Genomic DNA, 26,302 nt, shown 5'->3' with positions numbered 1-26,302 from the left:
CAGGCCCAGAGAAGAGCAGTAAGGCTGGTGAAGGGACTTGAGCACAAGTCCTATGAGGAGAGGTTGAGGGAGCTGGGGTTGTTTAGTCTGGAGAAGAGGAGGCTCAGGGGAGACACCATCAGCCTCTACAACGCCCTGAAAGGAGGTTGTAGCCAGGTGGGGGTTGGTGTCTTCTCCCAGGCAGCTATTAGTGAGACAGGAAGGTATGGTCTTAAGCTGTGCCAGGGGAGGTTTAGGTTAGATATTAAGAAGAAATTCTTTAGATAGGGTAATCAGACATTGGAATTGGCTACCCAGGGAAGTGGTGGATTCTCTGTCCCTGGAGGTTTTTGAGATGAGACTGAATGTGGCACTTAGTGCCATGGTCTAGTGACCACGGTGGTAGTGGATCAAGGGTTGGACTTGATGATTTCAGAGGTCCTTTCCAACCTGGCTAATTCTATGATTTTATGATAAGTGTCACATTTAAAAACTCCACAAATACCAGTTTTGCATTGTCCTCTGCAAGCAGGTTTTTTATATGTTCTAGGGAATGCAAAATATGTATTATCTAGCCTAAATCGCAAAATCTTTAATTAGAAGGGGTACTTTACTGGATCTCTTTAGTTAGAGGAGGTACTTTACTGGATCTGCTCCTGACAGATCTGGAGAGAGAAAAGAAAGCACCTGTGAAATATGTTGGCAAACTTGGCTGCAGTGACCAGGAGACAATGAAATTTAAGACAACGGATCCTGAGAAAAGTTTGTAAAATGAAGAGAAAATTACAAGCCTGGACTTCGGAAGTGACTCCTGATGAGAGTCAAATGCAAAAAGAGAGTAGGTGAAAAAGGAAAAAAAAAACCTCCCAGTGGCGGGTTCTGTGGAGGGTATAACTCGCAACACAGGATGATGTCCTTAGGCTGCAGTTAAGTGAATTGGACATACATAAGTCCTTGGAGCAGAGAGGATAAGTTGAAGGTGCAATGCTAGAGGAAGATCTACAATGTCACGGAAAGGCCACTCTCTCTTATCTTTAATGGACCAGATAATTGTAGGTTTGAAATTGACTGGAAAAGTCAATTTCCATGTCCATCCTCAAGAAGAAAGATAGAGACACCTATAGACTGGTTTGCCTCACCAAGATCATGGAGCAAATGTGCCTAGACACCATGTGCTGGATCACTAAAAACAGGGAGAATAATAAAAAACTGGAACAACTAAGAAGAGAGTAACCTCTGCAAGTGATGATATTAAAAACTTACCGAGTATGACCTCAATGGTCTAACCTAACCTTGTAGTTGATCCTGCTTTGAGCAGGGAAGGTTGAATCTGTAATTTCTAGCTTTTTAACAGTCACAGTAAAAATAAGCAGCTCCCTGTGCTTGTCTAGCCACATGTGTCTAAAACAACATAGAATAAACATTGTTAAAAATAAAAATAGAAAGAAAATTCAGAATACCCTTCACCTCATTTTATCTTGTCTTATCAACTCTACAAAATTCAACAGTTGACTTTTCCAGTTCTTCGAGATTTGGACTTTCAGCTGCAGACCACTGAGAAGCAGAAAATTAAATGTAAAGGTCTCTGAAGGTTTATTAGAAAATCTAAATAAGATTCTGGCTATTATTTCATGTTCAGTCTTGTTATTAGGGTATTTTTCCAGCTCAAGACTGATTTACATATACTGTAGAATTGAAATGACAAATGTGAAATTAAATTTACTGCTGAAAGGTGGGCATACAAATATGAACATCTGTATTAAAAATAGTGGGGGAACTGAACTAAACTAACTAAAAAAAACCAAACAACTTACATTTTCCTCTGTTTCCTACTCTACAAACTATGCAGGTTACCAAAATAACTAAAATAGGCAAAAAGTATACTGGTAAAAAATGTATATTTTGTACCGTCCATATTAAACAGGGTGAATTATACCAATTATGGAATATTTATATGTATCTAATAAGTATTTTTGTGTCATTTTAAGAATGTAGATTCAGTCATTTATTTTGCTCTACTTTTTCACCTTATATGTGTTGAAAAATGTGAAAAGCAAAAATTGGACTGGTAACTGCTAAGAAGGAACAATAAAATTCCTATTATTTCTGAAAAAAAAAAAAAAGAATTTATTTCAGTAATATATAGGAATGTAAAACTGGACACAAATTAGAAGGCTTTAGGCTATTATTCCTAAAGTTTTCTTTATGATGGTGGGCACCTTAAGGCAAATCTTGTAGCTCTTGCAGGAACAATTTAAATGCAGATGGACAGAAGCACTGAAGTTTAATGTTATTACATCTGTACTTGATATACCCATAAAGGAAAGATCTTGGCGATTTAGATGAAAATAGCACCAGACCACAGCTACCAGGGGTGCATAAGGTGCTAGATGCATAATACATTTAACAGTGGCAAAAAGCCTGGAACACAGAAGCTGGATCAGGTGCCAGGTCACTGGGTAGAAATTACTAAGGACCTAATGGAAACCTGAACACACGCAGGTAAGGGAGGAACAGGAGAAATGGCAGCTCTTAGAAGATGGAAGACTAGAAACAAAGTCTTAAGAATGAAAATGGCTGAAAGAAGAAGAGAAATATTTCTATATCTATTACAGCTACCAATCTGAAGGGGACTCCATTCCATGTGTTCTGCAAACTACCTAGATCAATCTGTTACTGCTTGTTAAGTGGAGTTATGCTTCCATTTATTATAATTATTGTGGCAATTTGAATATTTTAATGGTTTCTGTCTTGTTTTACTTTTTACCATTTGGACAATAACTTTGGCTTTCCAGTCTTGCATATTGCACCTTTTTTTTTTTTTTTTTTACTTATTGTTATGGCAACATAAAATATCCAACGTTTTTTGTTAAACAGGAATAGTCTCCATGTCTTTATTCACTTAGGGTAAAAGCAACTTCGTAAGGTCCAAGTTGCCAAGATGATCTCATAGTACCCCTCTACACCAGAAAATTAATTTATGAGTTCAGGAATCCATTGGCTGTTTTTCTGATTTTCTGCTGGGAAACCATAGTCCTGTTCTGAATTTGGTATCTCAGCAGAGAAATCAGGACACAAGCAGGAAATAGATCACCCTTGGTTTGCAACCTTATGCACAGTTCAGATGCAAAAATACTTGTTCACCTGAAAATTCTGAATTATCCTCTGTATTTTAATCTAAACTCTAGGATTTGATTTTTATTTGCATTTGTTAAATCAAAGCCTATCGCTAAGACCAAAATCTCAGTGAAGATTAACCATTTTAAACTCTAATTTTTATCTAAAACCAAGCATAGTTTCATATATACTGGCTTGCTTTAATACCAGATAATCGTATAGAATTTTATAAATGATAATGTAATTATATTTTTATATCAATAATTATCATTAAAAGTAAATACGTTTTTCAATTCATTGAAAATTACAGGTCATAGGAGAAAGCATTCAGTATTCCTCTATAAGTGTCTGAGAAACTCTGTATAACAGACTTATCAGAGTATCAGGATCTTAAACTAGAAATTACACAGTGTTCAGTGTACCTATACAGCATTTCATTTCAGAAATTTCCATTCTCCTCACATATGAACAGAATCACAGCAGGGAGAATTGTTTGTCACACTCACAATCAGTCTGCTAGTGGAGTGCTACTTGAACGTTTGGAATATGTACAAAAAACCCTCACCTTCAAAACCCCAACCTTCAAATACACCTTTTGCAGCCCTTATAGCTATGTCTAAAGCAAGACAGAAGCAGGTATAAGGGGCAACAGAAAACACTGTTCTAACAAATATACATACCCAAAACGTTTACTTTTGTAACTTCCATATTTTATGCTTATTTCCTACCTATGCGCAGGTATCTTGCGGTCCCCAGCAATCAGGATAACGTCACAGAGCTGCTGTTGCTTCAAGTAGCTCTCCATCTTTCTGAAGGTTTGCTCTGCATGGTGAACAGCCTGGTAGAATTCCTCGGAGCTACACGAATCCATGTCACAGTGGGGTGGCAAGGAGTGGCTGGCTCCTGACAGTCTGTAAACCACAAGAGAAACTCCCCGTTGATAAGATGTAACCAGGCTTCATCACAGGCTTCTACAATCTGATACAAGTAATCAGTGCATCCTTTCCCTGTTCTCATCCCTAGAAGTACAAAAATCTTACTGCATTGGGAGAGAAATGGAAAAAGCAATCCTGTCTTTCCACTGTTTCAAAGAGGGCTTACTCCAGTTTACTTTCTCAAATTCACATTCATTTTACATCCCATGGGAAAGAAAAATAAAATTCTAATTGATTTAATTTGTAAAGAATTGTGATTATTTCCACAACAATAAATGACATAGCTACTTTTCAACCGAAAGGCTCATTAATAGAAAGTAAATTTAGCATGCAAAAATAATGAAGTCTATATTAGAAAAAAAAAAAAAAAAGAAGAAAAGAAAAGAAAAGAAAAACAGGTGAAAATGTAATTTTTTTTCATTATATACCCACCTATTCATAGTTCAAAGTTACTCAGTGCAGTGTTGTAGTGGAAAATAAGAAAAAGTGACAGGTCTAGCTAATACTAGATTTCCAAATTATTCAGAACAACTTTTAAAAATAAGCAATGAGATAGTTTCAAATTAATGCTGTAATATTTTATATAGATAGATAGATAGACGTGTAACTTGTAGTGCTGAAAATTAAGGATCTCACAGATGAAGCTGATTTTTTTTCTTCAACTAGATATATAGAAAACAGTTTACATAATCGATAGAAGAGCAATAGAAGACATATTTTAGTCCAGCATATGAAACAATATTATAAATTAATTCAAACCAAATTCATTCTATATATATTCTGTTGAAAGACAGATATTAAGGAGCACATAAGAAATGTTGATTATTTATAGTAATAATACAACAGTTTCATTACATAAGGTTTGAATTCAGTAAGTACTATATTTGCAGAATGATACTGAAAGACCCATAAGAAAATGCAGTCTAAACTCCTGGCGCTGGAAAAAAATTAAATTCTTAAAAGTCAGCTATTAAAATTAAATGCAGTTATAAAAAAAAACCAACTTTAAAAAAATGTTGAGATATGCTTGTGATTTACTTTTGAATTATTTTTGTCCAAAAGTGTTCCACTCCTACAGTCACTGTATGAGGTTCAATAGGTTTAAGGAGGACAGGCTACTCCATCTTTCTGTCACAGTAATCTCTAGGCTTCACAGCATTCCTTTAAAGTGTCTGGAAGCCTGCATAATTGAAGGTGGCATGCAGACAACTTCACAGGGAACCGACACACTTACTTTAGGATCTCATCCCACCAGCTATTAAGTGCCATATACAGGTACTAATTCAACATAATGAGTTATCATTTAAAATTAAGTAATTTCACTTTATTTAAACTTCATTTAAAAGAAGTAAATTCATTTTCATAACATTAAGTCGGATCCTGAAAAGTCATCAATTGGTTTAAATTAATTTTTATGCTGGAAAGGTTATGTGTGAGCCTGTCTATAGGAAACTGAACTGGCAAAATGTTATTAAACCTGATTCCTCAACAGAAACAGTTACGAAGTGGTGATTTAGAAAGAAACATTTCCTTAATTCTGTTACAGTTAATCTTGTTGTACTGTTAAGGGCTTTGAGTCAGATATCTCCTCCTAACGGATCAAACAAACATTGATTCTGTGAGTGGCATAATATGTTTATGTGTTCCTATCTAATCTGGAGTGCCACACATGTTGATCATAAATCAAAATTTATTCTCACATATTTGGTTGATCAACAAATGTTTTCCCAAAAAAACCTCTAATGATAGAGCTAAGCTCATTAGAATGGGTAGTGGCTAGGTATTTCAGCTTCTTTTCTCTTCCTCTTTCCTTTCTTTCTTTTCTTTCTTTCTTTTTCCTTCTTTCTCTCTTTTTCTTTCTTTCTTTCTTTCTGTCTTTCTTTCTTTCCTTCCTTCCTTCTTTCTTTCTTTCTCTTCACTTTGATTGTAGCCCTACTCAAACTTTAGTTTTGTTGCTGAAGAATTAGAATGACAAGTAAATTACAAGAAATAAATCAGTTCCTAATAAATGAGGTTCCTAGGGTTAAACAGACACATTTCTTCCTCTCCCCTGCGGAATCTAGAAGTGACAACAACAGCAATTTTGAGAAAGGAAAATAACAGGAATGAGCAGATTTAATGGGTTCATATTGTTTGTTAATTCAGAAAGCAGGTCTAAGTCAGTTTACATTTGAACAGATAGGATGCTAGTCCTGACTCTTTTTGGCTATTCAAAATGCTGTCTTTTCCAGGTCAGAAAAAGAGAAGTACCCTGATTGAATTTATGCTAGTCTTATGAAGTGAGATTGGGCTGCAATGAGCTTAGTCTATTTTGCTCTTGAATTGTTAGATAGTGTTTGCCACAAATTTTGCCCTCTTTCCTGTTTGCCATTTATAAACAAGACTTTCTACTGTCTAACTCAGTATATCTGTCACTTACCAAGTCAGTAAATGACTGTTCAAAAGCAAGCCCCCAAAGGCTCAGCATATTTTAAATTATTATCCTGAAAAATAGCAACCAATAAGCTTAGTAGAAGACAATAAGTTAATCTTTTATTTATTTTCTAAGAAAGCCCAGATTAAAAGCCTGCTACTTATCCTATTCAGGAGCTACCTCTGTTTATTACAAAAGTTCTGTCTGCATAATCAATGCTTTAAATGTAGATAGCACCTTGTTCAAGTAGGAATTATTTAAAGCAAATACCATTTACTTTCTACCAGTTTGTGAAAGGTACGTATAGGTACTTAGGGCCAATTAGAGATATGAAAATCACATTTTCTTTTTGCATATATTGTTTTTGTCTAGGTGCAGGGAAACTGGACCACACATGCAGTGAGATGCTTGTTAATTGCATTTAGCAGCAACTCCTGACACAAATTTGACTGAAAATTCCCTGAGTCTTTCAAAAAAAAAAAAAGGAAACAATTCACCTTAGCAAGTTTGTATAGACTAATTTTCAATGTTAAGAACAACTTTTTGCCCTCAAAAGAGAAATGTTTTAAAAAGAGCCCAAAGGTGTTGAGAAAATCCAGTCTTTGAGCCTCTACAGATCTTAAAATAGTGTAAATAGAAATAAAAACTTAGAGAATCTACAACATCTGACTCCACAGTGCTCCTCTTTTACTAGAAAAAGCACATTGATTTGAACAAAAATAAAGAAATGAAAACCTTTATCTTATAGTAATGCTATAGAGTTAAAGAGAAAATGCCAAGAAAAAAAGAGGACTTTACATACAAATTTAGCTACCTGTATTGGTCTTGTTAAGTAGTTAGTAAAACTGTCACACTTAAGCTGCAAACGTTTGAAAACAGCAACACAAACATCAGTAGTTAAACCATATCCTGAATAAATCAAAGTAAAAAAAAAAGTAGTATGAAATATGATTTGAAACTATACTACATTTCTCTGAGTAATCACAGGCTTAGATTTAGAAATGTTTCCGTTCTGGAAATTATATTCATAGAGGTGCAGAAAACAACAGATTCATATCACTGTATATAGCAAAGTACTTTACAGAGTACTTAGGTATTTTAAATACTCAATGGGAACACATCCTTCATTTCACTGAAGGTCCTGGCCAAAAATAAAGAACTTTTTAATCAGAAAATATCATATCATTTCATTGTTACTGGAATATCAAATCCTGCTGTTATTTAATTTTTTTTTTCAGTTTTCACTTATGCAGGATTGATCACGCAAACTTATTCAAAACCTGTTCAATGTAATTTAGTGTATATTACTGGGTACATATCCAAAACACATAGTCAAGAAAAAAACATAACCAGTTCTTCAGTGAAAATTACTTTGCTATTTATAACTTGCAACGCCAGAAGAAATATTCCATATATGAGTGAACAAAATCCACACAATTCTTTCTCTAAAAATTGCTTATTGAATGCTTAGAAATCAATATCCTGAGGAATTGCAATTACCAGACTAAGATGAACTGTCAAAAGTCATGGCACTCATTAGCAATCACTTGCAAAAAAAAAAAAAGTTTTCTTACAGTAACAGGAAGGTTAAAATTCTGTTTGTGAACAAAAGCTACATTTTTCACTCTGTTACCTGCAATGATATCTGCAACTACAGGCTCTGCCTGGAATTTCAGCAGGTAGAAGTGCCAGATAAAAATATAATGGGAATATCAAATAGGACTTTTTAGTTATACCCGGTTAGCTCGGAGATGCATTGCCGCTGTCTCAGGGATTCTTTTTCCATGTAAAAGAAAAAATGGAGTCCAGTGTACATTATAAACTCGTTGTTCTTGTTCTATAGATAAATCTGCATAATGTATCCTTTACAATGATGTTTTCTCCTAAAGGCAATTTGTGGATCAAGATAATTGTAATGTAACTCATTCTTTGGACACCATAAGGCAAAATTCAGTCACTAGGTCATCTGTGTGCCTAGGAAAAATACATGTGAATCCTCTGTTGTTCTGTGTTTCTGTACAACTTAAGAATATTACCAGCCCTGAGAAACAAAATATTAGCTACCAGTTTATTGTGTGATTTCAGACAAATTGTTCAAGCAGCCCTTCAGAAACACAGAAAGGACAATGAGAAGGGACAACTGCACTACACCAAACTGCTTCTAGAGAGAAGAAATATATGCCTTATTTAGTTGCTGACAGGAAAAAAAAGGCTCAGCAAGGCAGTTCAACAAAAAGGCAGTACAGTTAGAGAAGGAAGAGTTTGTTTGCAGTATGATTTTTCCAGGTTACTAATAATACACAAATCAAGGCATGTGTTTTGGTTGAGTTCAAAATACACTTGGATTTTTTCTTATCTATGACCCTTCACCAGATAATGACCTAACCTAAGCTCCAAGCACTGACCTCTCTATTGTCAGTGTGATAAACCAACATAGATAAAGATTTCATAGTCTCCCAAAATACTTGGATTTTTTAGATTTCAGTTCTTTTAAAAACGTCTTGGTTTTGACTTTGTTATTGTAAAAACAAAAGATTAAATAAAATTAATTCAATTAATGGACAATTACTAAAAAAATCTCATTTTCTGAAAGCAACTACTTACAGAGTTCAGTTACATTCATGACAAACGCTGCCCCTTCCCTCAGTCTTCCCCCATTTTTTTCTAGAATTTATTACTGTTATTAATGACATGAGGGAAGGAAAGCAGAGCTGCTGGGTCATATTTTAGTGAAGACAGTAGAAGTTATCATCTCAGAAGTCTGAGACAAAGACTCTTGTACAGGAGAATCTACTACTGGTCTGAGTAGTTAAATGCAACAGGTTGGAGATGTATTTCCCTGTCTTCTTGCAGAGGTAAGATGTTTATGATGACTACTCATTCCTCTGTCTGAGAAGCAGCCACAAGCAGATAGGTACAGGAAGAACACCAAGAAGTAACTGCCACAGTGGAAATGAGAGCTCGAGAAATTTATGACAATGTACGGAATACCACTGTGCACTGAGTGGTGGTGGCAGACACAGACTTCACACTGACATAAAGCATAGACTTTCAGTTTCCCTGATGCCCAGTTGTCCAGATGTAACAGCTTATTCCAGACAATGAACTGCACTGAGTCTTTGTGAATTACTTAAGTGGTCAAATATAAGATGACAAAATAGTTCTCCTATACAATTTAAATAATTCCCTTATTCCCCAGTGCCACCTTTTACCAGGTGACAAACACCATGCTGGAACCTTATAACTCAGTTATAAAAAAATGGACTGAGCTTGAGCCTGAAGATGAGTGTGAATGAACACTGTGATCCATAATCTGTATTTGTACCCCTTGTAGAGGCAAAAAAAAAATGTGAGCAGCCAGAAATACTATCGTTCCAGGACTACAAAGAGACTCAGGTCATGTGTCTGGCATCAGATGTGCTTCTCAAAAACAGAAATAAGGTTCTGGTGAATCTGGTTACAATTGAAAGCACTGGTTTTTAGAAACTGCTAAATTGATGGCTGATTAACAGTATTTCACAGTGAAAAAAACAGCACTATTAAAATTAATGGGAATGGACTTACTTTGATGAATTTTATAAATGAAGAATTCTGCTGAGTATTTCAGAATGATTCTTATATTATAATCTTTATTCACTGATTTTTTCATTATTATTCAAATTCACTCAGTCATAGATAATATTCAGGGTTTCACTGAGTGTGACTTAAAGTCTGTGTCCAGTTCTGGGCTCCTCAGTACAAGAAAGACAAGCAGTTACTGGAGAAGGTCCAGTGGAGGGCCACATAGATGACCAGGGGTCTGGAGTATCTCTCTTATAAGGAGAGACTGAAGGAGAAGGGCCTGTTTAGTCTAGAGAAACGAAGACTGAGAGGGGATCTCATCAACACATATAAATATCTCAAAGGCAAGTGCCAAGAGGATGGTGCCAGATGCACTTCAGTGGTGCCCAGTGACAGGACAAGGAGCAATGGCCATAAACTAAGACACAAGAAGTTTCACCTCTTTCAACATGAGAAAGGACTTCTCACACTGAAGGTGGCAGAGCAATGGAACAGGCTGCCCCAGGAGGTCATGGGGTCTTGCTCTCTGGAGACATTCAAAACCTACCTGGATATGTTCCTGTGTCACCTGCTCTAGGTGACCCTACCTTGGCAGGAGGGTTGGACTAGATGATCTCAAGAGATCCCTTCCAATCATATCTAATCTGTGATTCTGTAAGTTAAATAAGTGGATAGAATATGAAGGCAAAAGGTTAAAAATTAAAAGACATTAACTGTCTTTCATAATAGGGACTTAACAGCATTTAACAGCCATACAAGTAACAATCACTGACAGTTTTATTTTTTCAATTTATAAAATTATTATGATAAATGTATTGACTTGATTTGCTGATCTCTATCATTAAAATAATGTTAAATATTTTACTTCCTATACTATATGGATACATGATAAAAACATAGAACAGTGGAATTCTGAACTCTGAACTCTGACTTAGGCAGAACAATTAGAGGATGGTTTCAGACTTAGGTACAATAAGCAGTTGACAGATCTATCAATAGAGATCACATAGTATTTTAATGCAGAAGTGATGCACATAAAATAACTTATGGTTTTATCACCACCCATCGTTTATGCACATACTTCCACACAAAATGAGATTTTTACAAATACAGACATTAAAGATTGTACATTCAGAAACTGATGAAGACAACACCATACAGGAAAGTTCTAATATACCATGGAGGGAAAAGTCCCATATATTTCAGACAGCTCTGGCTGTAATTCCTTTATCAGTAGTGTGTAATTCTCCAACAAATGCAACTTTGTAAAGTCCATTCAACCAGTGCCAGTGTCACTGACACAGGAGCTCTCTTCTACCTTAGTCCTGTACTATTCTATGAACAATGCAATCATGGGTTATAAAAGAGCGGTGCTGGACTTACTAGTGGGATGGTTAAGAGAGAGAAGGAGAAAAAAAACCCAAACAAACAAAGAAAACAAACAAAAAAAAACAAAAACAAAAAGAAGGAAAAAAAAACCCACTCAAAAAAAAAAAAAAAAGAGGGAAGAGAAAAGCTATAGGGCATGCTTCCCATTGTGTGACAGTACACAGGCTTTTCCATCCCAGCACCAGCTGACCACTTCACAGATGTTTGCATTTCCTTCTGTAACAGTGCTCTATTTTCTGAATGGATGGCTTGAATTATGCCTAAGAGAGGTGCCTGTGTCATGTGTTAACTATTTTGTCATGACAAATGGCCGTATCTATACGGATAAACTAAGTAAATTAGCTGACACAGTTACTCATTCAGAGCGTGTACACAAATACATACAAGAATGCAGATCTCTCTTTTATTAGGAGACATTTTCTTCCAGCATTTACTTTATGATATAGGGACTTTATGTAAAGAGAAATCATAAAGGTGAGTGATGGTGATGGCATTCAAAAAAGGACAAGCAAGTATTTTATGAATATTGTGTTTAGTATGCATAAAATTTCACTGCGCTATTGTATTACATGCTGATATTCCACAGCATAGGTAGCATGTCAGAGCTTGAAACACATTATGACTGCAATGGAAATCATGTCAAAGACCACAGTAAGCTGAATCTTTAAAATTCCTGGCTTAAAATTCTGGTTCAGTCAAATACTACGCTTGGTGAGGTAGGAGATCACAACACACATGCATGCACCCCTGCCCTTCAGTAAACCGTGTGAATGATTCAACCCATGTCCTGTTGCAAGACAAGCTTTTAGGGAGCTTGCACAGCATTCAGTGGCAAGCAGCATACAATCTCTTCCTGCTATTCATTACGAATCTACTGAGTGTCATACATCTTTTGGTGACATTCACGAATTTCACGGCCCTGGTATGCCTGCCTGCATCTGCAAATCTGCATATCAGAAAGACATGTCTGAAATAAAGAAATAAACTGGAGGTTATTTTGCCCTGCTGTTTTAAAATGTCAATTAATTTGCTAATCCCAAAAACAGCAATTAAGATTGACAATTTAGTGAATCCTGTCTAAGACAAATTTGATGGTTTCAGCTTCTACACTGCAGGACCACTACAAACCTAGGAACTTAACTTGCAAGCAATTAAGGACTATATGTTCCATAACAGCCACCACTCATTAACCCAGCACATACCCAAGCCATGCTCTTCATCCTATGATCAATAGGAAAAAGGTCTAATGATTTTTTCATATGTATGCATATTAATAGACATTAATATTACTTTTGTCTAACACAGTATTTGTAAAATTACTATCTACAGAGGTTGAAATCAGGCAACAAGAGTGATATGCTAGACTGAATTAAATAAAAAGGCAGGTACACACATATCCAAGCTAAATACTAACCTTAATTTGCAAACTTGTATGTATGGAACCTCCAGTCAAAGCCTCAATATTATGTACAGTTAGAGAGAATTACAGGACAGCCTGTGGCATACTTAGTGCTTATGTTATAGAATAGAAAAAAACCTCACTATCTACTATCTATTCTATCTATCTTTTCCATGTTACTGTTTGTGATTTGAAGATGTTTTACATTTTTTATCCAAAGCATGACACAAACATAAAAACAAAACCTGGAATTCAGATTTTTTTTTTAGTCCATTAAAGGAAAGTTATTTCTTTGTACCCCTCTGCCTTTTATTTTTTCTTGAAAGATGAAGTAGATGAAACACTTTCACTCTCTTTACTTCACAGACTAGTCAGTAGACTACCAAATTAGGTAAGACCTTTCACTGGAAGAATAATCAAGAGCAGATCATGAGTGCCCTGACCACATAATTAACTGCAAACAACACAGAGAAGCCAGACCTTTGTGATCAGGCATTTTGCACAGGGCATACATAAAGGTATTAAAACAGATGTGAACGTTTAACTTCTTTAAAGAGATACAGATATGAGACAGTCTTGCCTGGTACTTCGAAACAGATGAAGATACTTCCAGAAACACATAAGAAAAAAAAGTAAGATTTAAAGAAAGGTATTTCTTCTTCTCACCTGCCCTAAACTGGCTAGTTTATGAGGACTCTCAGTATGATGCATCTCTGCTTTATGGTACTTAGCCTTTTGCATTAAACATTTAACGAACCTGAGCATCTTTTTTAATTGTAGGAACTCAGTGTTAGGCATTTCAGTACTTAACACGGCAGCAACAGTGTCCTTTGGAAGCTGAGCTCCAGGGATCACAAAAGGAATGTCTAGATTTCTGACCTATGCTTCTATCTACATTCAATTTAATGCAACATTGGTGTATGTGAAGAGGGATGCCAAGGAGTATTTTGTAACAACACTGCTTTCTGCTTATGTTTCTGATTTTTTTCTTAGGCTATTGCATCACAGCAATTTTTTTTGAGGCCACTCTCTTTCTTTTTCTTTTCCACTTTTTATTTAGATAGAGAACAAGAGGAACAAACTGCAAGTCATATATAAGGAGATAAAAGCTATTCACATCTTTTGCATATCTTTGATGACTGGACATAAATTGCATAAATTCTCTTACTGTCTCGGGACACCTTTAAAACAGCTAGCAAATGTTTTAACAGCTGTCAAATGTTTTAAAAGTACCTGCTTCTCTAACAAAATATGTAATCCTTTAATTTCTCAGGTCTGCAGAATTTTAAGCGTGCACTTCCAACTAGATTCAGTGAACACCACACCACTTCAAAATTAAGAATTAATTACTAGAATAAGATTTATTTTAGTCAGACTTGTTATATACCAGGCTAATCTATATTGTCACTGTTTGCATCTCAAAAAGTGCCTGTCTAGTCAAACCTGAAGTCTACTTGACTTTTTTTATTGCATGTGCTTGTTTTTGCTTTCTGAATGTGTCTTAAAATGTCAAGTTAATTTCAGTGGATATGGATAAATTTGCAGAGCCTTCCATTTCCTGACTATCTGAATCAAACTCAGTGTACATAGAATACTGTAGCTGTAGTTAATAGTAGTTAAGACCTGAGATTAGTAGATTTTTTTTATACTTACTTATTTCTTTAACTTTGGGATAGAAACAAAATTCTAGTTCAACTATAATTGAAAAGACAAAAGATTAAAGTTCATATGGATTAAAAGAAATGGATTAAAAATATTACATCTTTAAGAACCCTTGAAATGTTTAAAAAGCTATCAAACAGCATCAAGATGACTACCAAAGTGAAATGCTGAACAATTTCTCAAACTGTTTAGACCACTCAGGAATTAATTACATTGTTTTATCGTGGGTTATTAATTCAACACAAATAACGTGATATCCATCACACTCAGTTTCTCTGGAAAGATATTTTAAAATGACCACTGATTGTAGAATATATCTTTACCTATTTCTCTAGTTATATAACTTGTTAGAAGAAAAATATCTGAAAATGAGCAATTATATCTTGTACAATTTTAAGTCATGAATGTTCTCTTCATCACAACACCAGATATCAAAATATATTAATTCTATTATAATAATGGTATAAATTATAGCAGTGCATTTGAATATTACGACTTATTAGTCTTTATTGATCAATCTCATATTCAATGGAAATGGTAAGATTAACATAAAAATAGAGACTAGAAATGTACTTTTCATCAACCTACTTTAAAAATATCTGTAATGCTGCTTACATCTGCACTTGAGATTAAAAAGAAAGAAAATTCTTCATTGATTTCTTTGTCATTCTTTAGATGAAATGCAAATACCATAGCAAACATCTGAGTGCCTTAAAAATAAAAAAATAAAAGTATTAGAGGTAACTTAAATTATCTTTTTAACTAAAATGTAGACATTACCCAAATTCAGTAGTAAATGACATTTTAAAGCCTATTTTGATGAAAGTAATCTTGCTTAGACAAATAAAGCACTAAGAATGTATTTAGTGGTGTTCCTTCACATGAATCAGAAGATACAGTAAATCCTGTCTACTGTAAAGAGCAGTCTTCTATGTCTCAGACATGAGCAAGCTACAACCAACATCCTTTTGGGCTTAAACAGCCAAAAATTATGAAGAATGTCTCCAAGTAGGTACTATGGTCTTTTGCATTCATATTTAGAATTTTTTTTACTACATCAGTTCAAATAGAAGTTATATACATATATGCTGTCTTCACCTGTGTTTTCTAGTACACCTTCAAAATTGTCAAATTAAACCAAATTAAACAAATTAAAACAAATTAAATATTCAAAAAGTGAAAAAATGTTGTTCCACATATGCAAGATACATAGAACTACACAAAATTTGTTTTTTCAACAAGTCAAACATAGTAATCTATAGAACGGCAATACAGAGGCTCAACTAAGATTTTTCTTCAATCACTTTAACACCAGCAAAGCTTCGGAAATAATAATACTATAAAACTGGATTTATAACAATGAATTCACATTGGCGAAACAAAACTAGTCCTATTGCATGTCTGGCCTCACCATGTTTCATACAGAGCCCAGATGAGTGTGTTAGAATAGGGTATCTCTGAGAAATCTTTTAACCTGTAAGGTCATTGGGACTGTTCACTTCTGGTCTTAAATTTGAATAGCTCTAGGGCAATCTCACATCAGTAAAAGTGACATGGCAAGTTTATCTCCTCAGGGTTTGTTGCTACCATTTTTGCTGCCAGAATACTCCTCCATATCAGAAGTTTGAGGGAGAAGGAAGAAGTAAATTAACAGGAAAACCTGCCGTTAGCTAAAAAAATAAAATAAAATTTAAAAAAGGTGAAAAAAAGATTAAAAAACCGAACCCCAACTACAGGTAACTGCTCTCACCTGAAACAGTTTAAACAGCTCTATGATTTGTATAGATGCCTTTCTAATCCCGTGCACTGCCCTGGTATGTTCATTACTGACTCAATTCTACACCTAATATTCATTAGCTATTGCAAGCATTATCCGCTGTCATACAAATTTATTTGGTTGAGATTATTTTGCTGAAAAGCCATTCCCAGTCATGACTGAATGTTTCCATATTTTTGGCAGCTGTAAGACAAAAGAGAAGGCATTAATGCCATAATTACTAGCCTATCTCTAAGAATGATATAGGTGCAACAATTTTTCACTATTGAAATCGCTGCCTGAGATGAGTAGTTTACACAATGTATAATTACAGAGACCTAATTGTGGAATTCATTTCTTTTAGCTGTCACTTAAAAATCCAAATTCCATAAAAAAGTTTTATAAATGGAGTACATCAAACTATCTTAAGGGCAAAATGTAACAATTAGGCAATGTTATAGCTGAGTCTCTTGGCCAGAGATGTCTCTAGGCTATAAGAGTTTTATTGTCAGCTTTCTTTCTACACCTGAGCAACTTACATACCCAAACACAGTAGATAGATCAATCCCTATAAGCAAGTCCCAGCTTTCATGAGGAGTGCTGTAAAACAAACACAAAGGTTTCCGCTAATCTTATTCTAAAGGGAAGGTAAATTGTCTACCACTTTATGCTATGCAATATTTTCTTTCAACAAGAAGCAATGTTAACAATAATTACTTGATTCTGCATTTCTTTCACAGCTTATGAATAAAACACTGGCATTTTCAATCAAAAGTCAAGAAACTTTACTCTACATCAGTAAATTCTAAACTAAACCCATTTTTTTTTAGTAGATGAAGATCTTTAACTTCTCACTAATGAAAGACTAAAGCAGCACACCTGTACTTTTTGATTTATGTTAGTGGAGTACAATGTCTCTATTTCCAAATTATTTTGACAATCTGAATATTAATTATCACTATATTTCAGTAGTCAGAAACTAAAAAAACAAGAGTTACTAGTAAACAGGATAACGAACATATATATCTTCTGTGTAGGCTGTGTGTGACCATATTAAAGCAGCTATCAATAAAACTTTGTTGGATGACTGCAATCATTGCATACTATATATCATGAAATTAGGTACAGTTATGTATGCGACTGACTTTTATTAATGAACTATACCTGCTAATGATTTTGATTTCTGCCAAGTTTTGCTATGATTCAATTTAAAATGTTGATATATGCATGCATGCTAATTTTGGGGTTTCTCATCTGTTGTATTTGGTCATCTGTCAAGTATGCTATTGACAGGCACAGATTTCCAAGATTCATATTTCATTGAAGCTCTTCCTGTGTGCTTGGCATAATTTTTTCTTCTCGCTGTCAAAAAGAGAGATTCATTTAGCATTTATGATATGAAATCTCTCAATCATTGCAACAGATTGCAAAATACTAGTCATTCTTTCTGGACAGACCTTTCCTATTTAAAACACCACCACTGACAAGGCACCAACCTGGATGACAAGGTGGATGTCTCCAGCAGCTGGGCTCAGACATCCCATTCTACCCAGTTGATGGCAGCTGGACATACCAAGGTCACAGGCCCCTCCAGTTGCTGGTACAAACCCCCTCTCTCTCATACACAAAGAAATTTGTTTCAGTTCACCAGTCCAAAGAGTCTTAATGTAAGACACATAAAAAAGTTACTGAAAAAATATGTCAACAGCTATTAGTGGATAAAGGACCACAAAAGTGTGCTTCTCCATTAGGAAATAATGAGTAATCCCCAGGCTAAGCCAGTTTTCTTCCTATAAAGCATCATATAAGGCTCCTCAAGCAGTAGAGGAAAACTTACAAATACAGCATTAAGACCGTTCTTACAGTCCTTTGGTGGTGTCTTCAGACATGAAAACTCTACGTTCCATTTTCTTAAAAGAAAAGTAGAAATCTAATCTTTTACCTTCATTTTCCACACTTGAGAAAAACACTGAATGAAGAGAGAGTAGACCTTGGTGTGTCTGGTGCGCTCGAACGTTTTCTCCTCTGGGTTCTCCTTTGACTCTAATCTATTAGGAATTTGTTCTTAATTTTATATAAATTGTAAAAATGTCTGTTTATATATTTTTGTGCATAATACATATATATTTGGTATGTGTGAGTTTTCACATTTACATATACATTTGCATGTAAGTACATATGAACATATACATACAGACAGACATATACAATTTGCTCAGTAAGAATTTTTGCGTATCACTTTTTGTTTCTTAATTGTCATTGCCATTGCACATTATTATGTTAATTTTTAATTTAACACAAAAAATTATCAGTGCAATTAAAAAGAAGGAATGGAAGCAAAATTTTATCAAGTACTGTTAATAGTGCTAGCAGTTTTATTGAGTTACACATGCAGGAGAAATTTAGTAAGGTCAGTGATAATCTGTGAAGCTTCAAGAGATTCACTGTGAAGTTCATCTACTTCACATGCATTTTGCACAATAATTACAACCACAGCTGATAATCAGAGCACGGCTTTTTGACCTCCTCTAGACTGGATAGCTGTAATAAGCTATTCTTAACAATGCTTTAAAAGGAAAGAAAAAACTTCCAAGGATGCATTGTGACCTGACTGCATTGCAAACTGCATCATTTGTCTCTTGAATTCCTGGTACAGTTCAAGATCTATTAGGGGTCTCAAGGATTGCATGGTTAAGACATTTGTTGTCAAAAGATACCAGTAATCCACTGTACATCAGTTCAGCAGAGTTCAGCTAATGAACTCATGGCAGCATTATCTAGATTGGATTTTATGTCAAGCTATTCTCAACAAGAGATTTTTGTTCACCTATCATTGAAAAATGAAAAAAATAATTTCTTAGAATGTATTTTCATATGTGATACATTTAGGAAGGTCATATAAATAAAGCAAATGACTGCTTTAGTTTTCTTACACATGAAACTAAAATGGATTAAAAGGTTAACACCAATGTAACACAGTATGACTTTATATGACCCTTTATACTAATTTACACTTACCAGTCTAATATTTCCATTAAACTCAAATATTATCTAGATATATTCTGCACAGTCACCATTACTGTTCTTAAAAGAATGTTGGCACTATTAACTATATTTTAGTAATGGAGAACTGTGTCATCAGCATATGAAGTGGTATTTCCAAAAATCTGCTACCTGGTCAAGAAAAAATGAAGCAATAAATGCCAGAATTAATCAGATCATGTTTGTAGTTTAGCAAAACCCCGTGGTTTATGTAAATAATTGGCATAGCTAATACCCATTGTGCTAAAATCTTTCTGCCCCAAAGCATGCTGCTTTTCCCTATCAGGAACTATCCCTGGGCTGTGCTATTTTTTAGATCCTGCCCAGACACTGGGACAAACCTACCTCATGAAATTTGCCTGCAGCTAAATGGCGTAGGTGATAGGAGGCTGCTTGAGTTTGTGCCTTGGTCTGTATTGTTTACAATACAGACATAGCCTGATGCTATTATTCCCCAATGAATCCTAAGTTCATCACAGATCACACAGAAAACAAAAAGGTATCTACTGAATTGGCCTTTATATTTTAACATAATTTTCAAGTAACATTTTAAATGAAAGATCCCAGAAACAAATAACTAACGAGTATGTGACGTTTTCGTAAAAAAAAAAATAAAAATTAAAGATAAATTAATGGCATTTTTTTCAATTACACCATCCTTCTCTTACCACAATGTTTGCTGAATTTAATAATTATCATATTAAAACTTCTATGTGTGTTAATTTTATTTGGAATAATATATTTATCATGTTTTGCAAAGCCTTGCAATAGTTGAAACATAGAGTCATAAAATCACTTAGGTTGGAAAAGGCACTTAAGACCACTGAGTTGATTCCTTTTTTGTGTTTCAGCATGGCTTGAGGTGAGAAGCAACAGTGGTATATTGATTGGATGGATTGTATTTTGAAAGTTCTTGGAGGATCTTTTACAGAAAGGAAAAGGATTTGTCTCATTTGTCGTGTTGTGTATTCTTGAAAGTCCATGTGTTCAAACATACTGGCAGATTATTCTGAGTTACAGACAAACTAGCTTCAAAGCCCACAAGCAAACAGTTTAAATACATTAAACCAAGGAACTAAGTTAAAGAACAATAATACAATGTACAGAAAAAATATCTAAAAAAAAATCAAAGCATTTAAATAATTAAAAGATTTAGATTATTTTATTTACTTTGTCACAGATAAAAATGGCCGGATACTTGAAGTGTTCAAAATTCTTTACAAGCACACTGTCATTCTTTACCCAGGGAGGTTCTCCAAGAAGGAAAGGGAAAAAGAGAATGCTAGAATAATTAGCAAAGGGAAAGGAAGTACTCCTATCTTAATAGAAATCATAATGTTAATCCATCTAGTAAGGTTTTTCTTTGCAGTCCAACATCCACTTTTCCCTGTCAGCGCTTACTCATTAGCACAGGTATATTTTGCATCTAGATTTGTGGAATAATTTTGAAAGGGCAGATTTCAAATAGATTTTTGCATAAATGCAATATCAACACACAAAAAAAATTCCAGCGTGCCAGAATTGCAAATCTAGCAGGATAACTTTTGGGGTACATAAGGTTTTATACTACTATCAAGTACATTTTTCTTTTAAAATTAATTAATTTTGTATCCTTGGAAATCGATTTTACTTAATTTTAGAAGGATGATACAGTTACTTAATCTATTTAAAGATTTTGGCATGAAAAACAATTATACACAAAACATTTTCACTCTCAGACAAAATGGATGTGCATTCAATTGCTAGTAGCTTTTATAATTAAAAAACAAAAAAAAAGGAAATACAAGCTACTGTTGTTAAGTGGAAAAAAGCAATTAAAAAACTCAATTGAAATCTAACCCTTATCCTTCCATTAAAAAAAAAACAAAAACAAAACAACAACTCCAAACCTGCCTAGCATGAGAATGTTCTTATTGTCCTAATGCTGTTTTGATAACATACAGATATGAATCATGGTACAGTACTTATGCTTACATACCAAACCATCAACTGTTCTACTGCTGGAACCAAATGCAACCAAAGAGTATATTTATGTTATATTTTATGATTAATGTTTTACCTTAATTCAATTCCAGTTCTCATTGCTAAATTCCTAACTCCAAATTATTATACTCTAGTTTAGAGCTTTAAACCCTTTAAACCTAGGAGACACAGAAAAAGAGCAAATACAACCTCCTCATCAAGCTCTATTATGCTGCCTAAATGGATAGTAATTCACAGATGAAACATGTTATATCAAATGACCCCTACTGATCTTAACAGGTGTTTACTGCCATGCCCTGTCAATGCCTGAAACAAACATAAATTTACCCTTTCTCTTCATTCCTGGAAATACTGTCTTAGCAGTGACTTGCCTCTTACATAAATTTTGCAAAAGCGTGCAACAAAACAGGCTGATTCACCTGTAAAACTAGAGACCTAGCAGATTTTAAGAACCAAGATAGCACATATTGTAACCTTTCATCAGTTCATCCTTGGTTGGTTGAAGAGGGCTACAGCTGGGAAGAAAATAATGTCAGGTAAAATCTGCTGCAGGGTGAACAAAATCCAAGGGATATAAGCTTAAATTAGAGTTCATTACACTGAGATGCCAAACAGAATGCCTACTAATTCCAGAAATGAAATTAATATGTGCACCTAATTTTCCTCCTCTCTTTATTCTTTACTTCTTTCTTTTCTCAATCTCTCTCTTCTTCCTTTACTCTTTTCTTTCTCTTGTGGGTAACTTAAAACCAGTAAGTTGTGTTTTACTAAAATTGATTGCTTTGTGGTGGGTGCTTTTGTGAACTGGATCTTTTTGCTGGGTGTTTGGGGAAATATTACTGCATTGGTTACAGGTTATCCCTGTAAAATCTTTTGCCAAAAAATCTAATTTTCTCACTAAATCAAAAGAAATTTTCTTAGAGAAAACATAGCAGCATTTTCTCCAGACACGAATTCGAGGTAATAACAAACTAAAGGCTTTTCAAAAGTTGGTAAGCAAACTTAAAAGTCTTAAATGTAAGTAATATTCCCAATTAAGTGTGAGGCTTAAAACTGGAGTGTTACAGCTGTAAGACTGGAAAAGGCATACAGTATAAGGGAGACTGCCTCATGATTGCAGACCAACACCAATATAAAACAGTGATGAAGAGACACATAACCATTCCAGACTTATTCATCTACTTGCCTTTGGGAAGAATCACAGAATCACTTAGGTTGGAAAAGACATTTAAGATCGTTGAGTCCAACTGTTAAGAGTAACAGTCCTTAGTGGTTCAGGGTAAAAGGAATCTGTTCAGACAGTGGGAGATCTGGGTCTTGTGCCCAGAACCCTGGGTTCTGTACCTATAGCTGTCCAGACCACAAAGCTTTTATTGATTTGATTACACACTATTCTGAACTGGAAGTCCTCTCTAGCCATCACTGGCCATTGACTTTGACTATTGACTATGTTACACCATGTAACTGAAATGTGTTATTTATGGCTTTAGAGAAGATTGTGTAAAAGGAATTTCCATCAGTGGCTTGTTCCTAAGCTTGAAATGTAGTATTATGCATAAGTGATATTATATTTATCTCAACAAAAATCCAACAGCATCTGTTCTGTGGAATGATCTTATACTGCTGTCCATTCATAATTCTCCTATTTTATAAATGGACAAAGAGCACAAAGCCTATTTCAGTGTACTTCATATCACATTTGCTCGCTATACATTTCCAAACCATAATCACTTGATTGTCTTAAGTCAACAGAAATTCTCCTTCTTAAACATATTGTTGAAGGATTCTTAATGAAATTGTTACTACAGTCATTTTCTCAACTCTGCCTTTATAATTTGTCTTGAGACTGTAAAGTATACAATGCCAAGCTTAATGTTGGCAGGAAAAAAAATTAATTACAATAACATTTCATTTTGAGATGCTTCATTTCAAGACCAAGGACCTGAAACAGTGTTTGCCTTCCCCAGCCTCCCTGCACTACTTTTAAGCCTCGTAGAAATAAAGACTTAGAGATCAGTTAACTGGGTTAATTTCCCCGAGCTTTTTATGTGTTTTTAAAATATGTTTGTTTTGAGCATACATTTTACATGTATTGAGGATTTGTGTATTCTAAAGGATTCAAACTCATATTCATAATTAATCTCTTAAAGCTCTTTAAGCTGTTCTGTACCATCTTGTCAATAGCAAGCACGTCTTTGACAGAAAAAATTAATCCCACTATTTTTACAAATATTGGGAAAACACATTTATTGCTTAATATACCACACATATTTAAATATATTATTTCTTTAATCGTAACCACTTTTTCCCCAATTATTTTTCTTCAGACCTATTTGCCCTTCTACAGATATGTCTTTAGTATTCACTTTTCAGCCCAGCTGAATCATCTCACTATTATTCTTTTTATTTTTTTAAACTACCTCACATTGCTTGCTTACTGTTTAGAATTAACCATCCCAAAATCTTAAGATTCCTTGGCAGAATGCAAATAACCCGAAGTTCTGTTTTAACACCTAATTGGATAGTCTAAATATACAATTATACTTTGGCATAAATGTTGAATGGCATGCTTTAGCAGAGCTGCATCTCCTCTCTTCATGATCTCTATGAATGTCTGACTCCATATCTTTATGAACCACTCTTCATCAGATTGAGCTAAACACTGCTCTTTGGAGGAGCATGTTCCCCCATTGATTGAAATGTGTCTTTTTAGATTAAAAAACAGTTTTGTAAACCAAAACGATAAACCAGAACCAGTCTTTTATCTTTTTAACAAAGAAAATCCTTTAACAAAGGAAACAAAAATTTAGATGATGAAAAGGAGTTATAAGTAGTCAACGTTTGCAAGCATCTCTCTCAATCCAAGCAGATTTATTCCTCAAGAATCTACCCCACTTCCAATATCCTTCCAGTACCTTTTGGTAGGTCTCTTGTCTCTTCACGTCTTTTTTCCAATATAAGCAAGAAAGTAGCCTTTTTCTTTACTTGCTTGGTTTTTTGGGGGCAAACATTAATCAGAAAAATTCAGAAAATGCACAGCCAATAATCAGGCCAATGTAAAGCAGCTAAAAATTATGATAGTGTACCCTTTAATTATGTTTAATCACAGACTTCATTTTCATTTGTATCAGGCTTTTATTCTGTCACATTTGAAAATTTTATTTTGCTGATTTTTTTTATATGTCATAAAGAGTAATGACAAAATCAAATATGTAAAAGATTACCAAATGTAATTTAAACTGATAACTGTATGGTGAGAAAATGGTTTTGGCTGCACAATTACTTATATCTCAGTGTTAGGTCTTTTATCAGAATAGTTAACATTTTCACTGGTACTCCATAGAAATCACAATGTTACCATTTTGTCCAGAGAAGCTGTGGATCCCCCATCCCTGGAAGTGTTCAAGGCCAGGTTGGATGGGGCTCTAAGCAATCTGATATTGCAGAAGGTGTCTCTGCCCATGGCAGGGGAGTTGGAACTAGATGACCTTTAAGGTCCCTTCCAACCCAAACCATTTTATGATTCTATGATTCTATGAGCCTATGGATTCAAGTTCTCCCTCTCTTTAAAACAAGTTCTAACAGATCATCATAGCTGAAATCCTCTGATATGAAAAGAATCTATCAGATTTCCTTGCTTCTTACACAACTATCCTCTTCCAGTAATTTTTTTTGCCTCTCATATTTTTAAGTAGTAGTGCAGCTTACCAAAACGTAAAGAGTTTACAAAGATATAGAATTACATCTTTTGGTCTATTTGGTACATAAAAAACTATTCTTGAAGAGCATAATAGCACTTGGTGATAGAATAATACCATCCTTCAAACATAATAAAAAGAAAAATGAGAATATCTTTATATTACAGATCACGTGGAAACCTTGAGATTGAGTGACTTGTCCACAAAATTACATGGAAAGCTTGAAGTAAAGCCAAAACCTGAACTTAAATCTCCTATGTATTAATATAATGTTTCAATGACAGAACTATCCTTTCTTATCATGTAATCTTGTATTTCACAAAGTTAACTGTAACCAAGTAAGAATAAGTAAGCCTAGCTAAATATTTTCATGAATCACTGAAGTAAAACCTTTAAGGTGGCTTGGAACCCATGCTTTTCATTAGAATTATGGTCTTCCAGTAAATGTGTAATGAGAATCAGAGATAAGTATAAATTGTCCTCTATTTTTTCTTCCTTCCCTTTCCACATTTTGTTTCTCTGGAGAAAAGACAGAACTGGATAACATTAATAAATCTTAGAGCTCATACCTCTACCAGTCAGTCTAACTATGTTATTTAAGCGATTCTACAAAAGAAATTCCTGGTTTTCTTTAAAAAAAAGACTGTAGGTCAACAGTGTTGGGGAGGGTGGAGAGTTGGGGGGAGGGAAGGTCAAAAAAGCTTAGTTCTTTTCACACTGTTTCTCCTTCACTTAATACATTTATTGGATTAGAGATTGCCACAATATGCAAAAAGAATAAATAAAAAAATACTATTATCTCCAAACATTTATTAATCCACATCTTCTTTATCTAACATGCACATTTCTCAGGAGCTCATTCAGACCAGTGTCCTTAGTTATGCCGCCTTGAATGTGTTCAAGAGTCCGAACTGTTACTAATATCCTCAGAAGAAACACTTTAACCAAGTCAAAGGTACAGTAGGCTGTCATTAAATGCATATTTACCAATATGCCTGACAGCAACAGAGGTAGCAACAGTCCCAGCACAGATGAAGACATATGTAAACACATTACATGATGCAGAAGGGTATGATGCAGAAACTAGCATGGAATTCCCTACAGGCAACTAGAAAAACACCACAGAAGAATGTAATTGACTTAGTAGAAACACACATATGCTTCAAGTGAATAATATTCCTATATATTTTGCTTGTTCAGAAGGATTCAGGATTTACAGACAACTCAATATCAGTTCCGAAACCCAGAAAGTCTTACAGTGTACATTATACACATTGCCTTCTTATTAACTTTCTCTAAGCTTAATTACCAGATCATTCTATTTTTTTCCTTATAGTTTTTTCTTAGTTTTGTTTTCAGATCATACCT

General features: G+C 34.5%; 1 protein-coding gene across 3 annotated transcripts in view; it reads right to left on the bottom strand.

Moving 5' to 3' along the window:
• Window positions 1–26,302, bottom strand: part of KLHL1 (kelch like family member 1) — a 191,181-nt gene that overhangs the window by 131,600 nt on the left and 33,279 nt on the right. For all 3 annotated transcript variants that reach the window (XM_032680439.1, XM_032680438.1, XM_032680440.1), the window contains exon 2: window positions 3,825–4,007. In XM_032680439.1, coding sequence (XP_032536330.1) covers window positions 3,825–4,007 — 183 coding nt within the window. The remainder of the gene's footprint in view (window positions 1–3,824; window positions 4,008–26,302) is intronic.

This window comes from Chiroxiphia lanceolata, chromosome 2, assembly GCF_009829145.1.
Source record: "Chiroxiphia lanceolata isolate bChiLan1 chromosome 2, bChiLan1.pri, whole genome shotgun sequence".
Classification (NCBI taxonomy): domain Eukaryota; kingdom Metazoa; phylum Chordata; class Aves; order Passeriformes; family Pipridae; genus Chiroxiphia; species Chiroxiphia lanceolata.
This window is presented reverse-complemented; position numbering and strand designations above follow the sequence as displayed.